We start from the raw sequence: 14130 nt of genomic DNA on the forward strand, positions 1-14130 counted from the left end.
TGTTAGAGGATTTAGAGACGATCCAATTAGCTGGGTTACCACCAAAGCAGCACTTTATTTAACAGCATGCTGCTTTATTGGTATTGGACCGCTCTAAGAGAGAGGAAACAGTTTCCACTCTCTCCATTGTTTAAATGAGGTCTATCCATCCATCCGCTCTGTCTAACGTGGGATAATATTGGTTTATTCTAGGCCCATGTCCGGAGTCCGCGGTGTTTTCGCCGGTGGCATCGGGAGGATTCAGATAGGATACTTCTACTGTCACTCACAATCTTAGATGTCCCGCATCCCTTCTACACTATTGTCCCGCGAGAGCGCTCAGATTGATATTCAGTACTGGACACCGCCTCCCCTACGACTTAACGTACTTTATCACGGTCGCCACCTTTTTTAAAGCCGAATTCACTGAGCCCAACTAATTTCTTGAATTGCTGGATTATATAATTGTGAATAATTACTTCTTCATAACTTAATGTGGTTGTATGGACGGCATGTCCCTGGCCGCTGTCCATAGTCCCTACACTTTATGATTTTTGTTTTTTGTTTTGAAACAAAAGAAGTCGCGATTAAACGATTTTTTTTGGAGGAAGTGAATTCTGGTTTTAATAACTTGCCTCATCAACCAACTAAATGAAAACACGCTCAGACTGTGAAGCTATTAGAAGTATTAAAGCTCTAATGACAGTTCAAAAACGAAGCAGAAATAAAGCGAGAAAAAGCTCTTTTGAAAGGAATATTTAAAGATTTAAGCACGCCTGCGTATTCCTTGTTGTCAGTATTTTTATAGGTTAATTAGTTTATTTTACGGACGTGTATTTTGGACTGGTATTACTCAACAGTGTATTCCAGGAGTGTCCACAAGGATGCCAAACAAGTACCGGCGTTGTTTCCTAGTCGGACGTTTATTGGTGTTGCACAAGCGCAACAGTCCCCGGCATTTGCCAGCGTCGCTTTGCTGTAAAATGTGTTTAACGGTCCTGCCTAAAACTTGATTTCGGCGCGTTTGTCGCTAACATTTTGCTCCCAAAGACCTCGAGACCTACAAAAAATACACAGACAGTGCGAGTGACTCCAAGATGTTCGCAAAAGCGTTTCGTGTGAAGTCGAACACAGTGATAAAAGGATCCGACAGGTGTGTAACTGGCCAGCAGACTGTTCTTTAATATGCAGTTATGTGTGTTAGTTATGACATTTTAAACGCCGTATGACAGAGGTTTGCACATCAAATAATTCCATTCAGATGAAGCTATTCTTTTAAGTGTTGACGACCAGTTATCATCACCCCTGTTCTATGCGCCCTCCACTGCAGCAGAAAATAGTTCAACATTGATTGCTAACCAGTGACTCTCAAAGCAGACGCGCAGATTACACCTGTCATAGGAATACAGATTTACTTGGTTACAGCGATCGGTTTTCGTGAAATTTGCGCATTGACACAGGGTGTGGTTTTATCTCCCGTCCTTTTGAACCCAAACAGTGAATCTGACGTACATTTCATACTGCTGCCCTCTGCCAGAGTTCACAGCACTTAATATCATAACCGCAAGTTCTCATGACAGTAATTTGCCACTTACTCATCTCTCTTCCGCCTGACTCTCCTCTGGCTTTCCCAGACGAAAGCTGAAAGCAGACATCTCTGCGGCTTTCCCGTGTCTTTCTCCGGAAGAGCTCTCTGAACTGGTGCCGAATAAAGAGGACCTGAACGTGGTGAAGATTTACGCACATAAAGGAGATGCTGTCACATTATACGTGCTCAACAAAAACCCCATGTTCTTTCAGGTAGAGAAACAGCTATATCCAACAGGTAGGCCTGCAAGCAGTGCTTTTACGCACACACACAAACCTCTGCGGAGAGGAGAGATGCTTGACTTAAAGGCCCAAACACTGCAGTATTGGTGAAAACAGCACATGAGCTGAAGTAAGACATTGGGCAGCATTGTATTAACTTTGGGAGCAAGCGTTCTGTGATTAGAAGTGTATAGTAACCTGTGTGAATAATAACAAAGGTTTGTGTCAAGTGTCTGGTCTTTAACATAACCCCTCTGAAGGCAGAGATAAAACTTATTAGACTCTTCTTTCACTGTTGTTTTTTTTCCTAGTGTATACGCTTTGGCGTTACCCTGACATGCTACCAGCCTTCACCACGTGGCCTCCAGTCCTGCAGAAACTGGTGGGTGGGGCAGGTGAGTGTCTGAGAGTCTGATGTTTGGGTGGTGGTCACCTCTGGGTACCTGACATTTTACTGAGCCAGTAACTGTTTTGCCCACTCTCTCTGTCTCCTCTCTCTTCTCTTTCTCTCTCTCTCTTCTCTCTCCCCCTCTCGCTCTCTCTCTCTCTCTCTCTCTCTCTCTTTCTCTCTCTCTCTCTCTCTCTCTCTCTCTCTTTCTCTCTCTCTCAGACCTCATGTTGCCTGGAGTGGTGGTCTCTCCTGGTGGCCTAGCTGACGTTAAACAGGGAGACTTCTGTGCAGTTAATGTGGTTAACAACAGGTAATGTGAGTCATAGTCTACACTCTGCAGTTATGTAAAAAAAAAAAAGAAAGAAAATATTTCCACACATTGCTTGTTTGCACAGATAATACTGTAATTTTGGTCTAGTCAGGTTGGAAGCTTTATCCATAAAGATTGACAGTCCTGTTTGACTGATTGACAGTCCTGTTTGATTGATTGATAGTCCTGTTTGATTGACTGATAGTCCTGTTTGATTGATAGTCCTGTTTGATTGATTGATAGTCCCGTTTGATTGATTGATAGTCCTGTTTGATTGATTGATAGTCCCGTTTGATTGATTGATAGTCCTGTTTGATTGATAGTCCCGTTTGATTGATTGATAGTCCTGTTTGATTGATAGTCCTGTTTGATTGATTGATAGTCCTGTTTGATTGATTGATAGTCCTGTTTGACTGATTGACAGTCCTGTTTGATTGATTGACAGTCCTGTTTGACTGATTGAGAGTCCTGTTTGACTGATTGACAGTACTGTTTGATTGATTGACAGTCCTGTTTGACTGATTGAGAGTCCTGTTTGACTGATTGACAGTACTGTTTGATTGATTGATAGTCCTGTTTGATTGATTGATAGTCCTGTTTGACTGATTGACAGTCCTATTTGATTGATTGATAGTCCTATTTGATTGACTGATAGTCCTGTTTGATTGATTGACAGTCCTGTTTGACTGATTGACAGTCCTATTTGATTGATTGATAGTCCTATTTGATTGACTGATAGTCCTGTTTGATTGATTGACAGTCCTGTTTGATTGTAGAGTGCCTGTGGCCGTTGGTACTGCAGCCATGTCCAGCACTGAGATGCAGAACTGTGGGATGAAGGGGAAGGGAGTGAATGTGTTACACACGTACATGGACCAGCTGTGGTGAGCACTACACTCGCACATACATACACACACACACACACACACAAACACACACATAAAGAACCACTCTATGAGTTGCATCTAGGTTCTGGAGTGGTATCAAGGTTTTTTTTTTTCTTAGGTGCCATTGAATTATTAGTAAAACACAGGTATGTCATTTTTGCCCAATGTTCATGCTCCATTACAATGATTTTCTTTTGTCTCTTTCTTTCTTGTGTTTGTGTAACTTTTGTGAAATTTAGTCCAAATCTAGCCAGTTGGGGCTCTATTCTGTTGGAACTGCAGAGAGCTTGATACTCTGTCAGAGAATTGTATATTGCAGTTTGCCAAATGTACCACGTGCCATCGGAAGAAAGCACCAAAAGGAATCGATTTTCTATATTTTAAAACACAACCAGTGGTCTTAATAATACATGGGTTGTTACTGGCTTTGATAGCCCTTCTTCAGGACTTCTTTGGAAGTCAATATGAAGCGCTCTGCTGTGATGGTGTAGTGATAAGGGCTTTGGTCTAGTAACTAATGGATTGTGGGTTCAAACCCTGCGCCTGATATTTCATGGCTCATCCACAGGCCTCTTACCTGTCACATACATAGTGACAGCCTAATTTTATGCCGCTCTAGATAAGAGAGTCAGCTAAATGAACAAAACTGTGAATTTATTTCCGGTTTCTCAAATAGGGCATTTGGAGATAAAAGCTCTCCACCGGTTATACCACCTGCAGACTGCCAAGGACAGACAGAGAAAGAGCCAGAGGGGGAAGAAGGCAGTGGAGGAGAGGAGGATGAAGGGATGCAAGAAGGGAGAGAGGAGAGTGAAGGAGAGCATGACTCCGTGGTGGTGGAACCGTCTGATCTAAACATGCAGCAGCTCAGCCTATCAGAACAGGAGAAAGATGGAGGGGAAGAAGAGGAGGAGCAAGGAAATGGAGAAAAAGAGGAGGAAGAAAAAGAGGAGGAAGAGGAGGACTCCAGATCACCCAAAGGTACCACAACTCTTGTGTCAAAAGATGCTTCTCGTTTTTATTTGTTTTATTTAATTTAGATTTTTCAAGTGTGAGTAGTTTTCACTGATTTCCAGAATTAAAACATACAGTGAACTGGTGTTAATTGATCTCTCTCTCTCTCTTGCTCTCTCTCTCTATTGACCAGTGGTTGCATTAGAAGGTTTAACACTAATGTCTTCTACCAAGCCAGACTAGGATTTGTCTAGGTGTCTGACTGTGTGTGTGTGCTTGTATGTCTGTGTGTGTACATTGACTCTGTGTGAGTGTGTGTGTGTGTGTATGTGTTGATTGTGTGTGCGTGTCTGTCTGTGTGTGTGTGTGTATTGACTGTGTGTGTGTGTATCTGTATTGACTTTGTGTGTGTCTGTTTCTGTCTGCCTGTGTGTATTCATTGTGGGTGTGTCTCCGTGCAGAGCAGATGGATGCCTTGTTGCTCCAGTGTTTCTTACACGCTCTCAAGACCAAAGTAAAGAAGTCAGAGCTCCCCCTGCTGACCAGTACCTTCCTGAGGAATCACATGGTCTCCTGCTGGTACTTAACACTACCTGTTACTGAACTTCCTTAATCTCTTCTTAACACAAGCTCCTTACTCATCTAGGTCTGTACGGTCAGATGCTTGATTTCATCTCATTTTCGGCACTATTCATTGTCTGGAGTGCTCAGTTGTTTTCGAGTGGAAATGCAGGGGCGTGTTCATTGGTGCCTGTAAAAACTGGTCACTCTCATTTTAGTTCATGCTTCACCATAAATGATTGGATGTGACTGCTGTCAGTCTTTTTTTTTTTTTCTCTCTGATCTTTAATCTTATCTGATCCAGCTGTTTGACTGTGTGGTGTTCTGCTGTCACTCAGTAATACACAGCATAAGATCTTTTTGTGGTAGAAAGAGCTTAATCCTAATATGTGGTGTATATTTTCTCACAATACCAATCCCCGATCCACACATGCACAAAGCTAACCCCCCTTGTAAAGATAATTAAAGCCAGCTCCATTACACTGTTAATAATGTGGTCTTTAATTAAAATGCACATGTTTTCCATTAAAGCATTTTTCTCTCAATTGTTCGAATAAGGTTCAGTTTTAACTGATCTAAACCTGCTTTGTATTTGGCAGTCCACGTGGAAAACAACTGGACATCAAGAAATCCAGTTATAAAAAGGTGCGTTTTTACGATGTTTTTTGTTCTTCGTGGATGTACTGGTAGTTCTGTGTCACTGGTAATAAATCACTCATTTCTCTCTTACTCTCTCTCACTCTCATATCAGCTCTCTAAGTTTCTGCAGGTCATGCAGAAAGAGCACAGTTTGGTGCAGGTGAAGGAGTTGAGTAAAGGAGTAGAGAGCATTGTGGAAGTAGACTGGAAAAACCCAGAGTGAGTACAGACCTCCTCCTTTAACCTCTGGCTCTGTCATTCATCACACACACACACACACACACACACACACCGCTGCACAATCAGTTATACATTTAAGAGACAACAGCAGATTTCTCACGGTCATATCTCAGAGGACACAGAACTTTGTTGTTTTGTAGTCTCCAAGGACCTGTTTGATAGTGTAATGATTGAAGCATTGAGAACAGAGCATCTTTTTGTGATGTGTTTTATGTATTTTTTATTTTACTTATGATAGTACCGTCAGGACTGTCAAATGCAAGGGGGCTGACTGACAAATAGAAATTTTAAAACTCATATGTCATGTGAAATTACTGTCTTGATGAGACTTTGTGAGAGAAATGGCAGTCTGCGGTGTAGCCACCCTTTGACTGTATAATGGACTTGAACAGTGATTTAAATTAATTATTGCATTAGCCAGTAATTCATTCTGCATTAGTATCTTGTTTAATAATTTTTCTTAATTTGATTTGCCTTGTCTCGGTCAGAGGATAAGTCAGTCAGCACGTAGGCCAAAAATAGATCTTGATGCTTCCAACTCTTATCGCCATTACAGATTACGATCTTTCTCTACGCCCGAGGATTGTGGGCCAGCGGAGGACTCTGTGGAGGGAACAGGGGCGAGTGAGGTGCCTTATCATCCTCCTGAAATCACACCCCTTTACTCTGTCACAGCACGTCTTGAAACCCTCTTCCAGGACGCACAGAAGAGGTGCGTGCGTGTTTGTGTGGGTGTGCACGCACGCGTGTGTAGATATGTATTAATTAATTAGTCAGTTGATTAATGCATTTGTGTCTGTGAGAGGGAGGGATAGAGATTTAGTGAACCTCTGTGTCATATTTATCTCCTCTCAGAAAAGGGGCGGTGCTTCAAGCGAGTGATATCAGAGCTATCATCACTGACTACGTGAAGAAGAACGAGCTTGTCGATGACACTAATAAAAAGTAAGAGTAATGATGTTATTTGACTATCAGTTCATTACTAGCCCCTCAGGTAACAGTCTCACTCAGTGTCTCTGTTTTGAGTGTGCTGGTTTCCTCATCTTCCCCCAGTTTCTGGGTCATATTTCTCTATATGCTCTATATGTATAGGATATGTAAATGTTTATTAAAATGACCACAGCTGCATGTAGGGAAGTCTTTCCCCTCAGGCTGTAATAGTTGTAATATTTCTTTTCCGTTTCAGTTATGTGAACATAAACCCCACCCTTTGTGACTGTCTCCTGGAAAAATCTGAGTACCAGGAAGTGGAGAAGCTGAAATGGGATGACCTGTTTAGCAGGTAATTCAATGGCTCAGGTATTGTGCAGCTGTTTCGTTAAATTGGTGTGACGGCTGCCTGCCAGACTGGTGCGTATTGCAAATGAACAGCGCCCTCTTGTGTTTACAGGACGCTTAGCAGGATGCAGGCCTGCCATCAGCTGCTGTTCCCAGGCCAGGCTCCTGTGATAAGGAAAGGCACAGTGGAGCCCATAGACATCACTGTGGCCTCTAGAGGTTCCAACAAAAAGGTACTGGCACTTCATAGAGTCACAACCCAACCTGGCAGAACTGTAGTTAATGTACCTGGTCATTGTTTGATTGCTGTCTGACTCAGGTCTGTGTGTTCGTATGTGTGTGACTAATATTCTCCGGTTGTTTCAATCATTCATATGTTCGTATTTAGTGTGTGTGACGAATATTTCCTGCCTTTATCGGTTGTGTGTGTGTGTCTGTATCTGTGCCTGTGTGTGACTGTTTTCTCTGTCCCTCTCTCCCTGTAGGTAACCATCATTAAAAATCTAGAGGTCTTTGGTTTGGATCCTGCTGTAGTAGCAACCACTCTGCAGCAAAGAGTCCAGGCCAGCTGTGTCCTCCACGCCGCGCCAGGAGCTAAAGACCGCCTTCTAGTGCAGGTCCAAGGAAACCAGGTCCAGCAAGTGGGCAAACTGCTGCTAGGTACTGTAAAGCCATACACCATTCATTTGGTCCTGCCTACTGCAAAACATCTCACCCTCCCAAAAAGAACCAGACCGGGTAGTGTCCAGAACTCTGGAGGACCAGTTTAAATATGGGTTTTCATTGCCCATCATTACCTAACTGAGTGGTCTAAGAAACATTTTTTTTTCTTTAAAGTTTTACAGTACATGTTGATTGAAAGGCCTTGTTGGAGTAGTATTGGACACCACTGTCTGGATGTTCTCTGAGTTTACATCAGAAATTTACATTAGAAACATGTATTTACATTAGCAGTATAGCAGTATGTGTAATTATCATTACACAGGTACATGTGCATAAAGGAATGCATGACTGTGTATGCTTGCAGTTCACCAGTATTGTATATAATATATTCCCATACCACACGTTGTAAGGTACTGATATTTACACTAGGAGTGCATACAAAAAAAAAATCATGACAGTTTTTTGACACCTGCTCTAAAAAGGATAAAACAAAGACCTTTTGTCCAGTTTCTGTTACCATGTAAGATTCACACCTCTTTTTTTTTTTTTAATAGATCAATACCAGATCCCACGAAAATACATCCAAGGGCTCGAAAAAGCAGCCAAACCTGGCAAGAAGAAATAGTCCAGTCTTTTGGCCAGCGACTAACACTGAACACCTGTAACACACTGAGGACTACTGCCTGTCTCAGATCCCCACTCACATTAGACACACTCAGCCCTCCTCTCTCATCCTCACATCTTCACATCAAACACATACAGTGTCTGTCTCATAAAGACACTCAGTTGTGTATGCAATAAAATTTCATTTTGGAACATTTTCCATGGTAATGGTCTGCTTCTGTCTCTGTGTTTGAGACAATGAGGGTGTATTTCTAAGGGGGTGGGGAGGTATCTAAAGGTCGGGTATTTTTTTGGGGGGGGGTGCCTTTTTCAGTGGCATCATAATATCTTAAAACATAATTCCCTCCACACAGTGCAGTTGTACTGATAAAATATGTATTCTGATAGGGTAGAGAAAGGTGCAGTGGTTGTGCTGTTTTTGATAAGTGGCAGAATTTGTATTGTAGAGAATCAGAGTCTGAGAATCAGATTTCTTGGTGGTGCCATTGTGAATAAACAGTCTCCACCACTGAGAATAAACACAATGTGCTTATATTAGCTCCATTACAGTTCCACATGTGAACCAAGACATTTTGGCTGTGTAATCCGTAAACACATATGCAGGTAGTAACATATGCAGTCTTTGAAACATGTTTGTGTGTTTGAAATCTGCTTTCCCATTCCTGTGTGACAGGTAGATAACATTGATTCATACTGGACAGGATTCCTAGCCATTCACTTTGTAATCATGACTTTGAGAACGATACCACAAGTTACGATGAGTCTTACCATGACCTGCAGATCACAGCACACAGAAACAAAAACTCCAGCTTTACAGTCTAGAAAGTGGCCTGGCTTTTACCAAGAAGAGTGCAAGAGTTCAAGCCTTGTTCTTTAATCACAGGGTCATGGGAGCTTAAGTGTGGCTTCACGACCTTTAGGCATGTAGGTATCATTCAGCAGCTGTAAAAGACAACGCTTTCATGCTGTTCCAAAGCACGAATGACCTTTGATTCAAAGTTTTTTGGTGAGTTAGTGAATTATGGACCCCTAGTTATTTTCAATGTACGTTAAAAAAGAAAGACAGAAAGAGAGAACAAAATTAGGCTATGTAAAGATGATATTTGAACGTACCTTGCCAGGTTGATAGGCATCTTGTTCTTGTCTGTTTCACCGTCAGAACTTGAAGAACACGTTTGTCAACAAACATCAGATTTGGTCCCCTGTGGATCACTGTGCATAGTCACTAGCTAAAATGTTGATATGATAAAGCGCTAACCGGGGCCTGTAAACGTCACATGAGCACAAGCCAGAAAACAGGAAGCTGAGAAGTGCTAGCAGAGATCAATGTCATAATCATATAGGTGGGATGTTGTTGCGAGGTTAATTCGGCTTCATCCATTTGTTTAATTATCATTATTTATTATACGAAGAAAAGATTGTAGATGCTGCGGGCAGTACTATATTTCATCAACCTTATTAGACAACGCAGCTGTTGATGATAATGGCTGAAACGTGTATTTTCGTCATGGTAACTGACCATCAACATAATATGCTTCTTTCCATAATATTGATCGTAACTAGCAGTTAAACAAACCAATTATAGTCATTTTTAGTGTCAGTTCGTATCAGGCATTGCAGTGTATTACTCTGTAATACGCGAGCCGTCAGGGAATAAACATGCCTTGTCCCGTTAAAACCTTATTATCGCCACGGGACATAATTGCTTTGCGCTTGTGTAAGGGCAACATCACCTCAAGGAAATTAAATTTGAAATTCAAACATCGCTAATATATGACTCAGTATATCGTAGCCTTGCAGATCTAACTTTACGACGCAACAAAAGTATGTCAAGCGTACACAGACATTTCATGCGAAAGGTCAGTTATAAGCATTTTATGGACTTCAGAGTAAACATGGACTGAGGGGATCCAAACAAGAACATAGTCGTTCGGTAGTGGAGCGTAACACTCTCGTCTATTACGAGGAAAACCCCATACTATGAACGATTATATTTGTACACGAGCCAACAATACACCTTAATCTCTCCAGTTTATGAATAATAGAATTACTAGTATTTTTCTGGCTGTTCTTGATTTCTTTATTTCTTTCGCTCTCAATGTACGTCTTTTGTGTCCAATTAACATGCCGTTCAAATTGCCTTTCAACTCTCAACAGGCCTACATGACGTGCTGATCATTGTGCTAAACTTTCGCAGGATAGAAGCTATAATTGGAATATCACACCCTCTTCGAAACACGCAGGGAGAACACTACTAGCGCTTGTCTGGGAGTGAAATGTCACAGAGCAATAAGATGGATAACCAAATGTAGCACACGGAACCGAACAAAAATAGCCGACAAAAAGGCGAAGAAAAATGAGTATAATTCCTTTAAGCGCACTTTGCCACTGGAATCGTCCATGGAACACATAAATATATGTTTTGATATGAACTGCTCTAGACACTGGACTATTCTTGATGAAAAGTCTCCGGTTCTCTAGGCTAAAGATCATTTTAAAAATCTTCTCTACAATTTTCCTTTGCAGAACGCACCCTACCATAAAATTGATGTTCCAGGACTTTCCATAAAAAGTGATGTTTATATCTATTGTTTGATGGCGCAGTGTTTGATCGTCCCGTTGTTAGTGAAACCGCTCCACTCAGCAGTGTGGGGATGTTAGCGTGTGCACATGTTCAGGAAACATTTATTGCTTCATAGGATACACATGGTCGAATTTTTTTTTCTTTTTCCAATGCGCACAAAGGTCCGTTGAAGTTTTATTAGACATAGGCCTACCATAAACATAAGATTTGTGAAGCCCACTTCCTGTAAAATACCGAGGCAGAGGTGTAGATTTAATTTTACGGGGTTTTTTGTTTTGTTTTGTTTGTTTTGGGTTTTTTTGTTGTTGTGGTTTTTGGGGGTTTTTTTGTTTTTTGTTTTTAGTTTTTAGGCTGTTTGTGGCTTGTAGACTGTCCCCGAGTTTCTTTTTTGGCATATGAATCTTTTCTCTTTGACACATTCATCTATTTTGACAAACCTGTAGTTCGTAACCCAACTATTTTATGTCTTTAGGATATTACCAATCTCTCAAGTTGTTGTAGACAACTCACATATGTGCAGACCAAAATATATTTACAGCATAAAGATATATGCAGTACAGAAGGTATGGAGCACCCTGTAAAACAGCAGGTGTTGGTGACATTGCAGACAGCAGAAAAAAAAACACACGAGAGTCCATACATTTACTTCCTGTGATCTCTTCACACAGCCCCTCAGACTATCTGAACTGCCTTTCATCCTTGCATCCTCTCATCCTCTCCCCAACATGTTCTCCTCATTCCAGACTCTCTCGATCTAACACCATGCAATCACACCTTACCAAATGAAAACATTACAACTGGTACATTTCATTGGTGGGTGTAAGAAAGAAAAGATGTATCAGTCTTTGACTTTGAAATTCCCTGTCTTTTGTCAGTGATGTGTTATGACTGCTGTTAATCAATTTCCGAATACCTAAATCAGCCCTCCAGAAAGCTGGTCCTATCTTTCATTAGATGACAATATCTACCAGGCTCTGAAAATTCAGCCTCTGGTTGCTCTGCAGGATTAGCATGACTTTAGCCAGAAAGAAGAATGGAGCTCTTCTCCTTCACTCTGCCTCTCTTTTTTGGCTTTTTGAATTGTGTCAAGTTAAGGCTCAGAACTCTCTTTTAAATGTCTGAAATATTGCCCCAAAATAATGTGATTTAATGCAGAATTTTGATGATCTAATGTGAGGAGCTCAGACATGACTTGGTGTTGTGTCGGGGTGTGGTTGGAGCACACAGCATGCCCTGGAGAGGGAACAGGCCTGCTTGAGGGACATGATAACTTCCTGTCTAAATTTGGCCTGCGTGCAGGCGTAGAGATACATGTTTATAGCCGCGTTGCTCAGACTTAGCATCGTGCCCAGGTCGGCCGCCACGTTGATCGCCAGGCCGTAGTCATCACGGTCTGGGACATGTATGGTACGCACAATGATCTGTGTGACGGAACGCATTACTGATAGCAACACGAAGCTCATGGAGACGGTCACCAGGAGAACCACGGACTTCCTCTTCCTCGAACGCAGCAGAGGTGTCGCCCTTTGGCCGCGGGAAGAATCGGTCTTCGGGGTCGCGTGGACGCGGTTACTGAGGGAGATCTGACGCAGGATGAGCCCGTTGAGGATGAGGATGATGAGAAAGGGCAAGATGTGGGAGAGCAGAGTCTGGAGACCCACCAGGGAATGGACATACAGGGTAGAGGCATCAGGCCGATAGATGCAGAACCAGCGTTGCAGCTCTGCATTGTAAACGGACATGTAAGCCCAGTAGTACGGAATCGCCAGAAGGTGACTCACGACGAAGACAGTGGCAATGGCCCACAGTGCACATCGTGGAGTGCAGAGCCTGTTCTTCAGGCTCCAGGTGTTGATGGCCAAGAAGCGTTCTGCTGTGAAGATCACTACCAGCCAAATGGAGGCGTTGCTAGCACCATAATTGAAGATGTCTCGCACACTGCACCAAGGTTCTTGTGACCAGAAGGGCTCCGGCGTGTGGTACTTGATGGTCAGCTCCAGAACCACGATAAACAGCAGCACAGCTGTATCGGCCACGGCCATCGCCATCAGATAGAAGGTACTGGACCTGGAGATCATGCAGTTCCTTCTCCAGAAGATGAAGAAGGTCATGATGTTTGCTGTTGATTGAAATGAGACGTGGAGATTCTGTGGTCACACTGATCTCAGGTTGTTTTATATTAATTACATATGGCACACTGGTCTTGAGCACTGAGTCACACCTTTTTGCGTTAACATATGTCTTGTGGAAGCAACAAGCATTTGTAAAATTCCATTTAACTTGGCGGAGCAGTATATTTTTCCATGCCACTGTTTGACATTCAAGTCTAACAGCCATTAGCTGAAATACTGACATGTCTGAGACTTATGTGTTGACTAAAGAATGAAGAACCTTTAAGGTCAGTTCATGCCTCAGTTTGTTCATATCACAGCATGATCCATGCAAATGGGCTCTTGTCAATATTGGCATGTTCTCCTGTACGTCAGGTCTATAAGGTCATGTGCAGTCAAGGAAAGGAAACTGAATCAAAGGAAACAACATAAATTATGCGGTGGATCTCTTTACCATGAAACACTCGAACAGTCACAGACAGAGTTTAGGTCTTAGTGTGTGTGTGAGTGTGAGTGTGTGAGAGAGAGAAAGAGAGAGAGAGGTGGTACTCACAGGGAATCCCGATGACAGCGAGAAGGGGATAGTAAACTCTCTGAACATGGACCATCCAGTGCTGGTGAGTGCTCATGTCTTCAGTGTGGTTTCCTGGCGTACCCATTCTCCTCTTCTCTCTCATTGTTACACGCTGTCCTCACCACACCATATCCTACAGTCACGGCAGGGGACGGAGGTGGAGTGGGTTGGGTTGTCTGTCTGGGACTTGCCCTTTACACATACCCAGCAGTGGGCACAATACCTGAGTATCACAACTGTCTGTGTTTACCTGTGTGGCTAATCATTACAGCATGCACACACACGCGTGCACACACACACACACACACACACACACATTTTTCACTTCATTGGTGATGTGTTTTTGTTTTGTTGCTGTTGTTTTTTTTAGGACTGTTGGTCTGTCGATAAGAATGGCTATACGATCTCCTTAGTAAAACGTCACTTCAAACTGAACTTCATTTTCAAACTGACCTATCAGTATCATGTCAGATTACACATAAAGGTTTTAGAACAGAATACCTCTGCAGACACTCTATGTTAACCT

The 14130-nt window shown here is 42.3% G+C and overlaps 2 protein-coding genes across 3 annotated transcripts; one reads left to right on the forward strand and one right to left on the reverse strand.

Annotated features, from left to right (window-relative positions):
• The first annotated feature begins 982 nt into the window (after positions 1–982).
• eif2d (eukaryotic translation initiation factor 2D) lies at positions 983–8430 on the forward strand. Of its 2 annotated transcripts, XM_030784669.1 has the most exons (15): positions 983–1132; positions 1614–1804; positions 2100–2183; positions 2399–2489; positions 3266–3373; positions 4053–4357; positions 4792–4909; positions 5491–5536; positions 5643–5749; positions 6327–6482; positions 6626–6715; positions 6957–7052; positions 7161–7281; positions 7534–7708; positions 8266–8430. In XM_030784669.1, the coding sequence occupies exons 1-15, from the start codon at positions 1077–1079 to the stop codon at positions 8334–8336; spliced, it is 1815 nt and encodes a 604-aa protein (XP_030640529.1). In that variant the 5' UTR covers positions 983–1076; the 3' UTR covers positions 8337–8430. The 2 variants fall into 2 exon arrangements, with proteins under 2 accessions (XP_030640529.1, XP_030640530.1); XM_030784670.1 differs by lacking the exons at positions 4053–4357; positions 4792–4909.
• Positions 8431–12100: 3670 nt separating this feature from the next.
• On the reverse strand, positions 12101–13638 carry LOC115821431 (probable G-protein coupled receptor 139). The gene is made up of 2 exons (XM_030785259.1): positions 13584–13638; positions 12101–13038 (listed from the first exon to the last, which is right to left on the reverse strand). The coding sequence occupies exons 1-2, from the start codon at positions 13636–13638 to the stop codon at positions 12101–12103; spliced, it is 993 nt and encodes a 330-aa protein (XP_030641119.1).
• Between the last annotated feature and the right edge of the window lie 492 nt (positions 13639–14130).

This window comes from Chanos chanos, chromosome 9 (assembly GCF_902362185.1).
Source record: "Chanos chanos chromosome 9, fChaCha1.1, whole genome shotgun sequence".
Classification (NCBI taxonomy): Eukaryota; Metazoa; Chordata; class Actinopteri; order Gonorynchiformes; family Chanidae; genus Chanos; species Chanos chanos.